The 16,588-nt window shown below is 43.0% G+C and overlaps 1 protein-coding gene across 1 annotated transcript in view; it reads right to left on the minus strand.

The window, feature by feature from the left end:
* LOC139371084 (cadherin 13, H-cadherin (heart)) overlaps positions 1-16,588 on the minus strand; it is a 531,337-nt gene that overhangs the window by 171,577 nt on the left and 343,172 nt on the right. Inside the window, exon 7 of the mRNA XM_071111141.1 lies at positions 787-965. Coding sequence (XP_070967242.1) covers positions 787-965 — 179 coding nt within the window. The remainder of the gene's footprint in view (positions 1-786; positions 966-16,588) is intronic.

A 16,588-nucleotide genomic window follows, 5' to 3' on the forward strand; every position in this document is an offset into this window, starting at 1 on the left:
ATCATTTACTAAAGCGTTTCCATCATTTACTAAAGTTTTTCCATTATTTTGGCAGTTACCTGTATATGGGATTTTGTCTATAACACAGACACATGTATGAACTATAAACATGCAATAAAGGGGTGATCACATTCAATACAACCCACTAATCATGCAATTTCTAACTCAACAGAAATCAATAGCATCCTTCATGAGCACACAGACCAGGCGCTCAATGTTTGAATTACACACAGTACTAACACATTTATCAATTAATCATCTATGAGAGTTATAGCTCAGAGATCCACTCATTGCCATTTGATAGTGATTTCCCTGTTCCAGCTGAGAGGTTTCTGTTGGACTTGTTGGACACAGCCGATGCTGGTGGATAAGTGTGTATCACCTCAATTAAACCAAGCTCTAAGTGTCTGACAACAGCTAATATTCCTCTTCCACGAGCACAGTGAATCGATGTTCTGGCATTCGTCACCCCGCTGAAAAAGCAATCATGCCGTTGTCTCGCTCCGGTTAAGGAATGGGGCGATGCTGCCTCCGCTTGCTCATTAGAATGCACCACAGAAATCACCCCCCGCCTTCCCTCACCCCCCTCATCTCCCCAGCACAGTGACCCCCTCTCCCGCCTCCTTCATTCACCTATCTACAGTCTCTTTACTGACAATAACAACAGTGATTTAAAACATCATGGTCGTGAGACAGTGAGGCAGTGAGGCAGTGAGACAGCAGCAGTGTTTTGAGGCCCCATTAGATCAGTCTGGAGAGGCTCCCAGCCCAGCCCAGCACACTCACCTCTCTGTCCAGCAGCGTTGGGGAGATCACAGTAACAATGTTTCCGCTCTCTGGGTTGATGTAGAACATGTTGGGCGAGGGTTTATCGGGCGACTGCCTCACGATGTTGTAACGCAGCACCGCGTTCTGCAACCTGGGGTCATCAGCATCCTCTGCTGTCATCGTCATCACCACAGTTCCTATGGAAACAGACACAAGTTCGTTAAAAGTTTACAGCACTATCTTGGGCACAACCTACAGATGTAGGATCTTAATTTGAGCCAGTTTTCTACATTAGGAAAATTATCTTGCAGCAACTGGAAATATGAATTATTTTGTGGATTATATTTAATGGACATTTTTGAAGGGATTGATTTTTCATAAGGGAAAATCAAGTCTGAAATTTAAAAGTGGAAATTACAAACTTCAGAAGCCTTTTTAAACCTCAGATATAATACATTTTTAAACTTTACTGCGTTGCAGGAAAGTTCTCCTGCAACAGGGTGATCAAATTAAGATCCTACATCTGTATGATAAGCATTCCAGACCGATAAAGTCAGTCACTTTGTCAATCACATGAAAGTACATTGAGTTACCAAATCACAAGTATGATGAAAATATGAGCCTGTTCAACGCTGATCTAACAACAAGGACTGAGACAAAGGCTAAGAATAATGACGGGCATTAGTCAGAATCTCACTCTGCAACGCACATCCTTTACTAATGCATTTTCTCCCTAATGCTGGTCAGAACGATACACCACATGTGATTTGGTAATGGAACAGGAACGGAGAGCCCCCCCTGCAGTCTAAACTGAAATCCCAGTCAATCATTGACATCTCTTCAACGCTCCATCATCATGTCTCAGTGATGAGCCTCACACTTCCACTCTAAAGGCAAGCAAATTTGTTAGCTGCTGGGACGGCAATCTCTCTCCCACCTCGTATTCTCTCACTACACACATCTCATATGAAAACAGCAAGACATCTCTGTGGAGCCTGGGAATTTAGTTTGGACCACTGTAGAGTCATAGTACCAATAAAAAAGGTTTAGTCGTCATTCTTATCAGCCTATTACTATGACCTCTTCTATTACTTGTTATTTTAGATTTGACTCTTTATTATTGATTATTGTACTGCAATGTTGAGAGAGCTAGCATACAATAATTTCACTACACGTTTGAACTGCTCTAAACTGTGTTTGTGACAAATAACATTTGATTTGTCCACTCACCTTCATATTTGATGATTCTTTGCTATGGAGTATTAGCCCGGAACTCAGTCAAATTAGCAACAAATTAGCCAAAAGTGCAAAAACTGCATCAGACTGCATCAAGTATGGTAAATAGTTGCTTTAGTGTAAATGGACATATGGTCAGTAGTATTAAATGGAGGGCAGAGAGGCAGAGAGGTATGGGTTTGATCCCCTGGCAGGTGTTTGAAGTGTAAGCTGAACCATTTGTAGTGGGTATAGCAGTAATCCTTCTACAGGCTAATTACAGAGGCCCTGTGTGTCACAGAGCTCTCAGCAGACAGACAGATAGACAGACAATCTCTTTACCATTCCACACGCACACATTCAGTAACTGGCTAACAGACACCCCACATCCACATACGCCACAGAGCTAAACACAGTGAGTAACTCACTCAAACATACACTCAAAACACACAAGCTGTCATCCATTGAACTCGTGACCATGGCTGACATATCCCTCCAGAATAATTAATGTCTCTGTTTTAATTATAGGATCTGTCAGTTAGGACAGACAGAGTCGAGGACTGATGGGTGGTGCTCCGGCACAGTAATTTCACAGACCATCACACTACACAGTCCCTGGCTGATGCAGCCATCTCTACTGACTGGGCTAGAGAGGCCCATGGGTTACACAGCTCCCCATTACACAGCTCCTTATTCTATCCACTGCTATTTCCAGTGGACCAGGATTATTCACTGTCTTCCCTATACTGTACATGTTACTTGGCTAGAAGCTCTAAAGTTGTGCACCAGACCAAGCCATGATTGCCAATACTGATAGAGAGTGAGTTTAAATGTTAAAGATCACTTCTACAATGCAGAGTTAATCAAGATACTGAGTGTTTTGTGAATATAAATATGCAAATGACACATAGACATCCTACTTCTAATCATTAATCGTGACTCTCTAAACAAAGATCTCACCTTCTGCGTGTAGTGATAAAGATAGAGATAACTCGGGAAGTGAATCTGATAAATACATGCTCCTGTTAGGAAACTGTGAGAACTGTTAAGGCGTCCACATGATCATCATTTGCTATTGTAAAAACTCACTTATTATGGCTTTACATCACCTGCCATCACATGGTTGGACAGTTACTTATCCAATAGAACTCAGAGAGTATATGTATTATATGTAGTGAGATAACCAATGGGCTCATCACTTATTTGAAAAAAACATACACTAAAAACTTGGGAGTCAATTAATCAAATGATCAAATGATATATTATTGGAATATTATTGGAATATTTAAATAGCATGGGTGACAAAAACAAATTGGTACAAAAAATGGCAAACAATAATACAGGCACTATGGATGGGGATGTGAGCAGGCGGGTCTGGGCAGATGAGATGTAGTCATTGTTTGTACGTGTCTGTAAGTTACTGGTCGTATGTACATGTTTTTGGGGGAATGAAAAAAAAATATATTTTTAAGAAACATTTCTGTGTTGAAAATGCCTAACCACTTGTTAAATCTAAACTAAACAAAAAGAAACGTCCCTTTTTCAGGACCCCGTCTTTCAAAGATAATTCGTAAAAATACAAATAACTTCACAGATCATTGTAAAGGGTTTAAACACTTTTCCCCATGCTTGTTCAATGAACCATAAATAATTAATGAACATGCACCTGTGGAATTGTCGTTAAGACACTTAACAGTTTACAGACAGAAGGCAATTAAGGTCACAGTTATGAAAACTTAGGACACTAAAGAGGCCTTTCTACGGACTCTGAAATACACCAAAAGAAAGATGAACAGGGTCCCTGCTCATCTGCGTGAATGTGCCTTAGGCATGCTGCAAGGAGGCATGAGGACTGCAGATGTGGCCAGGGCAATAAATTACAAAGTCCTTACTGTGAGACGCCTAAGACAGTGCTACAGGGATACAGGATGGACAGCTGATCGTCCTCGCAGTGGCAGACCACAAGTAACAACACCTGCACAGGATTGGTACATCCGAACATCACACCTGCGGGACAGGTAAAGGATGGCAACAACAACTGCCCAAGTTACACCAGGAACGCACAATCCCTCCATCAGTGCTCAGACTGTCCACAATAGGCTGAGAGAGGCTGGATTGAGGGCTGGTAGGCCTGCTGTAGCACAAACCCACCGTCGCTGGACCAGACAGGACTGACAATAAGTGCTCTTCACTGATGAGTCTCGGTTTTGTCTCACCAGGGGTGTTGGTCGGATGTGCGTTTGAATGAGGAATGAGCGTCACACCGAGGCCTGTACTCTGGAGCGGGATCGATTTGGAGGTGGAGGGTCCGTCATGGCTAAGCAAGCTTAGCTATAAAAAAACTGATAAAAAAACCCACATTGTAACACAGCGCCTCTCCTCTTTCTAAAGATCTAATTTAACTGTACTGTATATACGAATATGAATATGTATATGAATAGTGTTTAAATAGTATTTTTGTTGTCTTTCCTAGATAAAACATGTTTTATTTATTTTGAATTTAATGTAATATCTTATGTTGTTCTTGTCTATTACTGTTCTGTACTTTGTCATGTATTTGTACGTTTTATGTGGACCCCAGGAAGAGTAGCTAATGCATGTGCAGCATGGGGATCCTAATAAACTAAGCCAATATAACTGTAGAAGAGCTCCTGTGAGTTGTCTCCAAACCCTCTATACGTCACCTGGTTGCATGCCAAAGGTCAAATTACTGGGCTCCTGATGTGATTAACCCATACTGACCCCCATTGACCTTAGGCCTATCTGCTCAGACAGACTGAAAGGAATGACAGAGGTACCTACTATCAATATGCGCATGCAGGGAGATAGCAACCAGCTACTATCAGCACACACACACACACACACACACACACACACACACACACACACACACACACACACACACACACACACACCCCTAAAAGCACTAAAGGGGTTCAATTTTGTCCAAAAATGTAATAATTTCTGATCCTTCTGAAATTATAGGACTTTGTCAATCAACTAGTCCTAAATAAACACGTACCACGATTTCATGTGTCAATAGGGAGCAATGGAATATAATCTCTATTTTGTATACTAGTGGTGCACAGCTAAGCTGAAAATGTGGTCTCAATAGTAAACTTTGTGAGAAAAAAAGCACAACATTTGGCAGAGAGGTAGATGTATGTACCCTGACAATATACAGATATGAAGCCACCTAGATTTGGCCCCGTTGGGGTGTGGGAGACATTACAATTAAAAAATAACACACAAAAAAAATATATATATTTTGCTTTCAGTCAATGTTTCTATACGAAGTGGAGAGTCTCATCTTTCAGATGCAACTGGAACTGAGTTGATAGATCATAGCAGTTTGAGGTCTGATGCCCTTAACAATGGCCCTCTTAGGTCGTACCGGTATATAAGATTTGCTAAATCGCCAATTTCTCAGCCTCTGACCATCACAGAAACACAACACTTTAAATGAATAACATAACAACGTTCATAAAAAGTAGCTATGGATGAAATGTATCAAAATATCTGTTCATAATATGAAAAACATAAATATACAGTATATACATATTTTGAAACATCAAATGTGACTATAAATGTGTGAAAATGTTTACATATATGCTTATTTGGGGGAATTTAAACAATTTAGGTTGTGTAACAAAAGGTTAATAAAATAATAAGTGTTACTGCTTGACAGACTGAATCCAAGATGGCGTAGCAGTCAGACGTCTTTGTCCTGTCGTGTCCCTTGTATATATATTTTTCGTCGCATATCCTTTAAAATATTTTGCTAAACATGAACATCTAAATACTCTCCTGCAACCCGCCTCACAAAATGTGGTGTGGATCTTCTTTTTTTCCCTAAAGTATTAGCTAGCCAGCTAACTACCAGCTATCAGTCAGCAAACCATTGCCAGCGGTCATCAGCTAACCTTCAGCTCGGAAAGCTCTCGCCAGTTCGAACAACGTGACTCTAACCAGAGCATAACGGACCTGTTATTTTTATCCCCGGATTCCTACCGCAAACTGAACATTCTCATCTGGATCTTCACAACTAGCTAACCGCAATCCCGGATGACTACTCCTGGCTAGTGTCTCCATCCCAGAACAAGCACCAATTAGCTTGAAGCTAGCCCGGCCAGGGCTCCTGTGCTACCACCGAAGTATACTCCTGGGCTACAATATCCGGACCCCTTATACAGCCGGTACGGGGCATGGAACCCCGCAGATCCCTTACGACTGGAATACCGACATAATCTGCCCGAGGACTCCAACAGGCCCCTCAGGCGCGACGCCCGCTGAAGGCCCATTATGCTAACCAGCTAGGCCTGCTAGCTACCTAGAGCTACTTGGAACCCTACTAATTCCACGACTGGTCTATCGACGTCACCGCACGAAGAGGCAAAAACAGACTTACCCCCATCGCGACGTCCCCCAAAGGCTAACTTTCTGGCCCCTGCTATCTGCTTGCTTGCTAACCCGGTCTGCTAACTGCTAGCTTGCCAGGTCCGGTCTGCTAACTGCTAGGTTACCTGCCCGGTCTACTAACTGCTAGCCCTTGCTAACTGCTTGCTAACCCGGCCTGCTAACTGCTAGCTTGCCCCGGTCTACTAACTGCTAGCTGCCGGCCTGCTAACTGCTAGCTTACCTGCCCGGTCTGTAACTGCTAGCCCATGCTAACTGCTTGCTTGCTAACCCTGCCTGCTAACTGCTAGCTTGCCCCGGTCTACTAGCTGCTAGCTTGTTTAGCCCCTGCCTACTAACTGTTAGCTTGTTCGCTTGCTAACTGTCTGAATTGCCGTGTCCCCAGCCAGCCCAACCAGCTCACTGGACCCATATGTTCACTTGGCTACGCATGCCTCTCTCTAATATCAATATGCCTTGTCCATTACTGTCCTGGTTAGTGATTACTGTCTTATTTCACTGTAGAGCCTCTAGCCCTGCTCAATATGCCTTAACCAACCATGTTGTTCCACCTCCTACATATGCGATGACATCACCTGGTTTAAACATCTATAGAGACTATATCTCTCTCTTCATTACTTAAACCTCTTTGATCTCTAGGGGCGCTATTTCATTTTTGGATAAAAAACGTTCCCGTTTTAAGCGCGATATTTTGTCACGAAAAGATGCTCGACTATGCATATTCTTGACAGTTTTTGAAAGAAAACACTCTGAAGTTTCAGAATCTGCAAAGATATTGTCTGTAAGTGCCCCAGAACTCATTCTACAGGCGAAACCAAGATGATGCGTCAACCAGGAAATGAGCAGATTTCTGAAGCTCTGTTTTCCATTGTCTCCTTATATGGCTGTGATTGCGCAAGGAATGAGCCTACACTTTCTGTCGTTCTCCCAAGGTGTTAGCAGCATTGTGACGTATTTGTAGGCATATCATTGGAAGATTGACCATAAGAGACTACATTTTCCAAGTGTCCGCCTGGTGTCCCTGCGTCGAAATTGGAGCGTAAAGCCAGGTGCAATTATTTTTCCATTTGAGAGCAAGGAGAAACCAGGCTTCCACGAAGGATATATCATTGAAGAGATATGTGGAAAAACACCTTGAGGATTGATTCTAAACCACGTTTGCCATGTTTCAGTCGATATTATGGAGTTAATTTGGAAAAAAGTTCGCGTTTTGAGGGCTGAATTTTCGTTTTTTTTTTTTTGGTAACCAAATGTGATGTACAAAACGGAGCTATTTCTAATACACAAAGAATATTTTTGGAAAAACTGAGCATCTGCTATCTAACTGAGAGTCTCCTCATTGAAAACATCAGAAGTTCTTCAAAGGTAAGTTATTTTATTTGAAGGCTTTACTTGTTTTTGTGATAGTTGCCTGCTAAATGCTAACGCTAATGCTAACGCTAAATGCTACGCTAGCTAGCTACTGTTACACAAATGATTGTTTTCCTATGGTTGAAAAGCATATTTTGAAAATCTGAGATGACAGTGTTGTTAACAAAAGGCTAAGCTTGAGAGATAGCATATTTATTTCATTTCATTTGCGATTTTCATGAATAGTTAACGTTGCGTTATGGTAATGAGCTTAGGTCTATAAATAGAATCCCGGATCCGGGTTTGGTCGTCACAACAGGTTAATGCCTAGGTTTACCTCCAATGTACTCACATCCTACCTTACCTTTGTCTGTACACTATGCCTTGAATCTATGCTATCGTGCCCAGAAACCAGCTCCTTTTACTCTCTGTTCTGAACGTGCTAGACGGCCAGTTCGTATAATCTTTAGCCGTACCCTTATCCTACTTCTCCTCTGTTCCTCTGGTGATGTGGAGGTTAATCAAGGTCCTGCAGTGCCTAGCTCCACTCCCACCCCCCAGGTGCTCTCATTTGTTGACTTCTGTAAACGTAAAAGCCTTGGTTTCATGCATGTTAACATTAGAAGCCTACTCCCTAAGTTTGTTTTACTCACTGCTTTAGTACACTCTGCCAACCTAGATGTCTTAGCCGTGTCTGAATCCTGGTTTAGGAAAACCACCAAAAACCCGGAAATTTCCATTGCTAACTATAACGTTCAACTACCAAAGGGGGCGGTGTTGCAATCTACTGCAAAGATAGATAGTAATACAGAACTCTGCAGGCTAAGTCTGTACCCAAACAATTTGAGCTTCTACTTATAAAAATTAACCTTTCCAGAAACAAGTCTCTCACTGTTGCCACTTGCTATAGACCCCCCTCTGCCCCCAGCTGTGCGCTCGAAACCATATGTGAATTGATTGCCTTCCATCTATCTTCTGAGCTCGTGCTACTAGGTGACCTAAACTGGGACATACATAACACCCCAGCCATCCTACAAACTAAGCTTGATGCCCTCAATCTCACACAAATTATCAATGAACCTACCAGGTACAACCCCAAATCAGTAAACACGGGCACCCTCGTAGATGTCATCCTAACTAATTCGCCCTCCAAATACACCTCTGCTGTTTTCAATCAAGATCTCAGCGATCACTGCCTCATTGCCTGCATCCGTAATGGGTCTGCGACCAAACGACCACCCCTCATCACTGTCAAACGCTCCCTGAAACACTTCTGCGAGCAGGCCTTTCTAATCGACCTGGCCGGGGTATCCTGGAATGACATTGACCTCATCCCTTCAGTAGATGATACCAAAGCCCAAATCCTGATAGCTGATGTTCTGAAAGAGCTGCAAAATCTGGACCCCTACTAATGTTTTATTTTACCTTTATTTAACTAGGCAAGTCAGTTAAGAACAAATTCTTATTTTCAATGACGGCCTAGGAACAGTGGGTTAACTGCCTGTTCAGGGGCAGCCTGTCAGCTCTGGGATTTGAACTTGCAACCTTGGAAAGCTGCCGCGGTCATCCCCCTCTTCAAAAGGGGTGACACCCTAGACCCAAACTGCTACAGACCTATATCTATCCTACCCTGTCTTTCTAAGGTCTTTGAAAGCCAAGTTAACAAACAGATTACTGACCATTTCGAATCCCACCATACCTTCTCCGCTATGCAATCTGGTTTCAGAGCTGGTCATGCTTTCGACTCTGTCAATCACAACATTCTTATTGGCAGACTCAACAGCCTTGGTTTCTCAAATGATTGCCTCGCCTGGTTTACCAACTACTTCTCCGATAGAGTTCAGTGTGTCAAATCGGAGGGCCTGTTGTCCGGACCTCTGACAGTCTCTGTGGGTGTGCCACAGGGTTCAATTCTCAGGCCGACTCTCTTTTCTGTATACATCAATGATGTTGCTCTAGCTGCTGGTGATTCTCTGATCCACCTCTACGCAGACGACACCGTTCTGTATACTTCTGGCCCCTCCTTGGACACTGTGTTAACTAACCTCCAGACGAGCTTCAATGCCATACAACTCTCCTTCCGTGGCCTCCAACTGCTCTTAAACGCAAGTAAAACTAAATGCATGCTATTCAATCGATCACTGCCCGCACCTGCTCGCCCGTCCAGCATCACTACTCTGGACGGCTCTGACTTAGAATACGTGGACAACTACAAATACCTGGGTGTCTGGTTAGACTGTAAACTCTCCTCCCAGACTCACATTAAGCATCTCCAATCCAAAATGAAATCTAGAATCAGCTTCCTATATCACAACAAAGAATCCTTCACTCATGCTGCCAAACATACCCTCGTAAAACTGACCATCCTACCGATCCTCGACTTCGGTGATGTCATCTATAAAATAGCCTCCAACACTCTACTCAACAAACTGGATGCAGTCTATCACAGTGCTATCCGTTTTGTCACCAAAGCCCCATACACTACCCACCACTGCGACCTGTACGCTCTCGTTGGTTGGCCCTCGCTTCATACTCGTCGCCAAACCCACTGGCTACAGGTTATCTACAAGTCTCTGCTAGGTAAAGCCCCGCCTTATCTCAGCTCACTGGTCACCATAGCAGCACCCACTCGTAGCACGCGCTCCAGCAGGTATATCTCACTGGTCACCCCCAAAGCCAATTCCTCCTTTGGTCGTCTTTCCTTCCAGTTCTCTGCTGCCCATGACTGGAATGAATTGCAAAAATCTCTGAAGCTGGAGACTCACATCTCCCTCACTAGCTTTAAGCACCAGCTGTCAGAGCAGCTTACAGATCACTGCACCTGTACATAGCCCATCTGTAAACAGCCCATCTATCTACCTACCTCATCCCCATACTGGTATTTATTTATTTTGCTCTTCTGCCGATCTACCATTCCAGTGTTTAATATTGTACTTACTTCGCCACCATGTCCTATTTATTTCCTTAACTTACCTCATTTGCACTCACTGTTTATATATTTTTTGTTTTCTTTTGTTCTACTGTATTGACTGTAAGTTTTGTTTATTCCATGTGTAACTCTGTGTTGTTGTATGTGTCGAATTGCTACGCTTTATCTTGGCCAGGTCGCAGTTGCAAATGAGAACTTGTTCTCAACTAGCCTACCTGGTTAAATAAAGGTGAGACAGTGTCTTTGCAATCATTACCAATGACCCCTGTCGGTGCTTTTTTAGCTAAAAATATGTTTGCACTTTTAGGGATGATTGAGTAATGGAACTAGATATAAAGCAATAGATGATTGCCAGAACCTAATGATAAGCCAATTACACCTACCTTGATTTAGTGAGGAGTCATTAGCCACCATGCTTCTACATCTGCATTGCTTGCTGTTTTAGGCTGGGTTTCTGTACAGCACTTTGTGACATCAGCTGATGTAAAAAGGGCTTTATAAATACATTTGATTGATTGATTGTCATCCCTCATAAAGCCCATGTTCTCGCCAGTGCCAAAGTTGAATCAATGTTAACTACATTTGATGGTTAATGGGAGGGTCTGAAATGGCTGGAGATACACAACATCCCTCATTTAGAGAGGATGAGATCAACTCACACAGGCCAGGGGCTCCTCTCCTCATTTCTCCTCTCCGTGCCAGAGACTGGGAGAAATGGAGAAGAAACAATGGAATAGATTTGTGGGAAAATGTCTATGCAAATATTTTACACACTTTTCTCCATTCCCACCTCTCCATCTGTCCCTATCTCCCTTTCTCCATCTCTCTCTACAATGAGGCAGAGGGGCCTGGGCCCAAGTTCCCTGTTCGCAGTTACAGTGCATTCGTAAAAGTATTCAGAACCCTTGACTTTTTCTACATTTTTTTTAACGTTACAGCCTTATTCTAAAATGGCTTAAAAAAAAATGTTTTCCCCCTCATCAATCTACACACAATACCCCAAAATTAAAAAGCATAAACAGTGTTTCAGTCATTTTTGCAAATGTATTAAAAAAAAAAGTTTTTTAAATATTACATTTACATAAGTATTCAGACCCTTTAATCAGTACTTTGTTGAAGATCCTTTGGCAGCAATTAGTCTCGAGTTTCTCCCATTCTTCTCTGCAGCTCTGTCAGGTTGGATGTGCAGCAAAGAGGGTTCAAATCCAGGCTTTGGCTGGGCTACTCAAGGACATTCAGAGACTTGTCCCGAAGCCACGCGTAGTCATGCGTTGTCTTGGCTGTGTGCTTAGGGTCCTTATCCTGTTGGAAGGTGAACCTTTGCCCCAGTCTGAGATCCTGAGCCCTCTGTAGCAGGTTTTCCTCCTCCCTCATGTGGTACCCTTCCTGCAGGCTCATCCTGACATGACCCTCCAGCATGACAATGCCACCAGCAGTACTGCTCGTTCTGTGCATGATTTCCTGCAATACAGGAATGTCAGTGATCTGCCATGGCCAGCGAAGAGCCCGGATCTCAATCGCATTGAGCAGGTCTGGGACCTGTCGGATCGGAGGGTGAGGGCTAGGGCCATTCCCCGCAGAAATGTCCGGGAACTTGCAGGTGCCTTGGTGGAAGAGTGGAGTAACATCTCACAGCAAGAACTGGCAAATCTGGTGCAGTCCATGAGGAGGAGATGCACTGCAGTACTTAATACAGCTGGTGGCCACAGCAGATACTGACTGTTACTTTGACCCCCCCTTTGTTCAGGGACACATTATTACATTTCTGCTAGTCACATGTCTGTGGAACTTGTTCAGTTTATGTCTCAGTTGTTAAAGCTTGTTATGTTCCTACAAATATTTACACGTTATGTTTGCTGAAAATAAACGCAGTTGACAGTGAAGACGTTTCTCCTTTTGGTGAGTTTATTATTAGTTTAATTATACCGTACATCGCTTTCCAGCTGGTGTCAATTCCACAAGTTACCACCGGCTAAGGCTATGACGTTGAAATGCCTCTTGACTGTTCCATCTCACTGAGCAATCCACTGTAAGAACACTAATAGCTCAATGGGAAATGAGGAGAGCGAGGGAGAGCGGGTGAACTAACTGAATAGGCTGGTTCTGAATGAGCTTAGTCAATGCAGAAAGCAGATACACTTTACCTTCTTCCACGTTGTTGCTGTTGCTGCTATTCAGAAAGAACACTTATAGTAGTAGTACCATGTATTTTTTATGTTGGATCTCTCTGCCGAATACCCGCAGCAGGGGCATTTGGCAGTTTACCGCCAAGGTTTTTCCATTCCTTAGCCCATGCTTCCATAAGCAGAGCCCAAAATAAAACACAGCCACAACAAATATTAAACGTACCTCCTTCTATCGTTCATGCTTTAAGTCCATTGTGCACTACCTATGGGAAGTGGGGAAAAAAATGAATATTCCACTGTAGAGACACACACTTCTACTGAAGAAGCCATCAGCTGCCTGCTGCCTACTGCTGCTTTATGGCCATAACCAAGGATATCTTCACTGTCCCTTTTGTTATCTGATCTTGTGGTGGTTAATTCTCATCCTCCCTCAGCATGTGCAGTATACTGCCATTCAAATAAACTAGCAACACAACCAAACATTTCTGTTGCTCAGGATTCTCTCATTGCAAACCTCCAAAGTGCTTGAAAACAAAGAAATAGTGTCACCATCTTGGATGCACTGTAATTAGTTGCAATAATTAACAATTAACCAATTAGGCACAACAATCAGAACGTAATCTGTTAAACTGTGAGGGTCAATCTGTGGAGAATTAGAGGCCCTTCTCCAAGTACCAAAAACCACACAGTCTACAACTGTTAAACAAAAACTTTTCCCATTGATTCATTTACAGCACTTGGGTTAGTGGAAATAATTGACCTGCTATGGAAGCAGCAGTAGCATAAGTAGGAGTCTAGGAGCTCCAGACCAGATTGCTATGCTGAAACACAATGGGATTTAATGACTACTGAGCTGACAGTGAGGGGAATTGACTCAAATAGTTCCTCCTCAACTTCTCACCGCTCATCACATCCTAATTGTCTTTAAAGGTCTAGACTACTCACTCCAGAACACAGGGGTTGGCAGATAAAGAATGTAAATTATTGATCTATGGAATATATGTATTTTTCATGTATTTTTACCAGAGAAGAGAATCATCAGAATTCATCAGCCTGATGGTGCATTTTAGTATAAAGGGAACATGGAATGCTAGGTATGGAGTTATCTGACTGAAGAATGCCATTGAGATTAATGTCATAATGGAACATAACATTGACCGATGGTGGGAGAAATTATGAAAAAAGGGTTGTGGAATTCAAAAAATGACTTTTTAGAGCTGATATGAAACACACAAACAAAATGTCTGCTGGAATCTGCTGCTATCTCTGCTTCAGTTACAATACAGCAGCATGCCACAAATCCCACAGCAATACACAGCAAATAAACTCCACTGTATCATTCTGATAACATCTGCCCAGGTGACGTGATCCCTGGCTGTGATGTTCAGTGGAGTGAACCATGCCCTCTTCTCGCTGCACACAGGCACACAAACCCAACCCAACCTGGCACCCAGAGCCAAGCTCAAACAGCACACATAAACACACTTCCTGTCAAAGGATTACACATTCTGGTGGGCCAGCAAATGGCACTTACCAATATCAATACAGTGGTGAAAGGTGGAGGTAGAAGTGAGAGAATAGAGGAAGAAATACAACATGAGAGGCTAGTTGCTTCAGTGTTTGTCCCTCTACTGCATCTCAGAGTACCTTAGAGTCTGCTGGTGCCCAGAACAAGAGGATTCTTTCACAGCAACAGTAAAATGGATCCCGGCCCCTTCAAACAAGCAACGAGCCAAAAGCCTCTCTTTTTATCAAAGGAAATATTTGAAAGTAAATTATGTTAGATCATTAAATTAAATGTAATTCCTTCCATTGTCAAACAAATTAATAATATTTTAAATTATTAGAATAAATACATTTAAGGTTACAGTGATAAAAAAGTGAATTTTTTGGGGATAAATAGGATAAATAGGCTGCGTTATTGTTATCAGACATCTCCTCCAGACACAGTCTTCATTACAATCAGCTCGGTGTGTATCCTCCATCAATCACTTCAAGTCTGCTGGGAATAGCTGCTTACAGATATCATATTCTGTAGAGCGCTGACTAAAGCTGTCACTGGTATTTCTAGTTCAGAACACAATATATATTTTTAAGTGCATATTTGTATTTTAACACTTTGATTACAGTCCAACTTTCTCTGGTTTACGGCAGGTAGCCTGGTGGGTAAGAGCGTTGGGCCAGTTATCGAAAGATTGCCGGATCGAATCCCCAAGCTGACAATGTAAAAATCTGTCGTTCTGCCCCTGAGCAAGGCAGTTAAACTCACTGTTCCTCGGGCACTAAAGATGTGGATGTCGATTAAGGCAGCCTTCCGTACCTCTCTGATTCAGAGGGTTTGGGTTCAAATGCGGAAGACACATCTCAGTTGAATGCATTCATTTGTACAACTGACTAGGTGTCCCCCTTTCCCTGTATCCTCCTTTACGCTGCTTATAAACCCACTGACCCCCTCTCTTGCACTGGTCTATGCACATTCATACTACACTGCCACTCCAACCCACACACTACATACGCTCAGACACACATGCGTATTGACGCCACACACACACACGCACACGCACACACACACTGTTACACTCTGCAAATATGCTGTTGCTTCTCTGTTTATTATCTACCCTGATTGCCTAGTCGCTTCTTACCCCTACCTACATGTACATATTACCTCAATTACCTCAACTATCTCATACCCTTGCACATTGACTCGGTACTGGTACTCCTTCTATATAGCCTCGTTATTGTTATATTATTGTGTTACTATTTCCATTTTTTATTTAGCCATTTTTGTTTACTTTTTAACTCTGCATTGTTGGGAAAGGGCTTGTAAGTAAGCATTTCACTGTAAAGTCCACACCTGTTGTATTCGGCGCATGTCACAAATAAAATGTGATTTTATATTCTGAAGTGTGTGTAGTTTTCCGTGCCTGTCAGATACTAACCCTGGTCAGTTTTAAGCAGTTCTCATGGTTTAGTCACTTCCCCACACCTCATACTCATCTGTGTCTGATGTCATCCATCCAACAGCTCTGAAACCCTCTAACTGACAGATAGACGGACTGACAGACAAACAGACAATGGGCCAACAACTAACACTGGCAGCCTACTGCTGCAACACCTCACATAGGCTGCCCCAACAGACAGCCCACCTGCAACACCTCACATAGGCTGCCGACAGACAGCCCACCTGCAACACCTCACATAGGCTGCCCCAACAGACAGCCCACCTGCAACACCTCACATAGGCTGCCCCGACAGACAGCCCACCTGCAACACCTCACATAGGCTGCCCCAACAGACAGCCCACCTGCAACACCTCACATAGGCTGCCCCGACAGACAGCCCACCTGCAACACCTCACATAGGCTGCCCCAACAGACAGCTCACCTGCAACACCTCACATAGGCTGCCCCAACAGACAGCCTACTGCTGCAACACCTCACATAGGCTGCCCCAACAGACAGCCCACCTGCAACACCTCACATAGGCTACCCCTGAGAAACCACTGGGCAGTGACATGCCTACAGTGTTCATGGGTTGAGTATTGGGATGTCCACCATCATTCAATACCCACTTTTAGATAACAACTGACAGAGCTTATTCTGGATTTTAGTAATGCAGCATGGAGTAAAAAAGCCACTATTGCCAAATTCAGTCAGTGTCTGTGAAATTAATTAGGCAGAAGTGCTTATAAACTGTAGTATATCATCCCCTTTTTATGCAAAAAGCACTAAACCCCAAAACACCATGGTTATTTACATACACTGCCTCCATCATGTCAGAAGTT

Source organism: Oncorhynchus clarkii, chromosome 2, assembly GCF_045791955.1.
Source record: "Oncorhynchus clarkii lewisi isolate Uvic-CL-2024 chromosome 2, UVic_Ocla_1.0, whole genome shotgun sequence".
NCBI classification, from domain to species: Eukaryota; Metazoa; Chordata; class Actinopteri; order Salmoniformes; family Salmonidae; genus Oncorhynchus; species Oncorhynchus clarkii.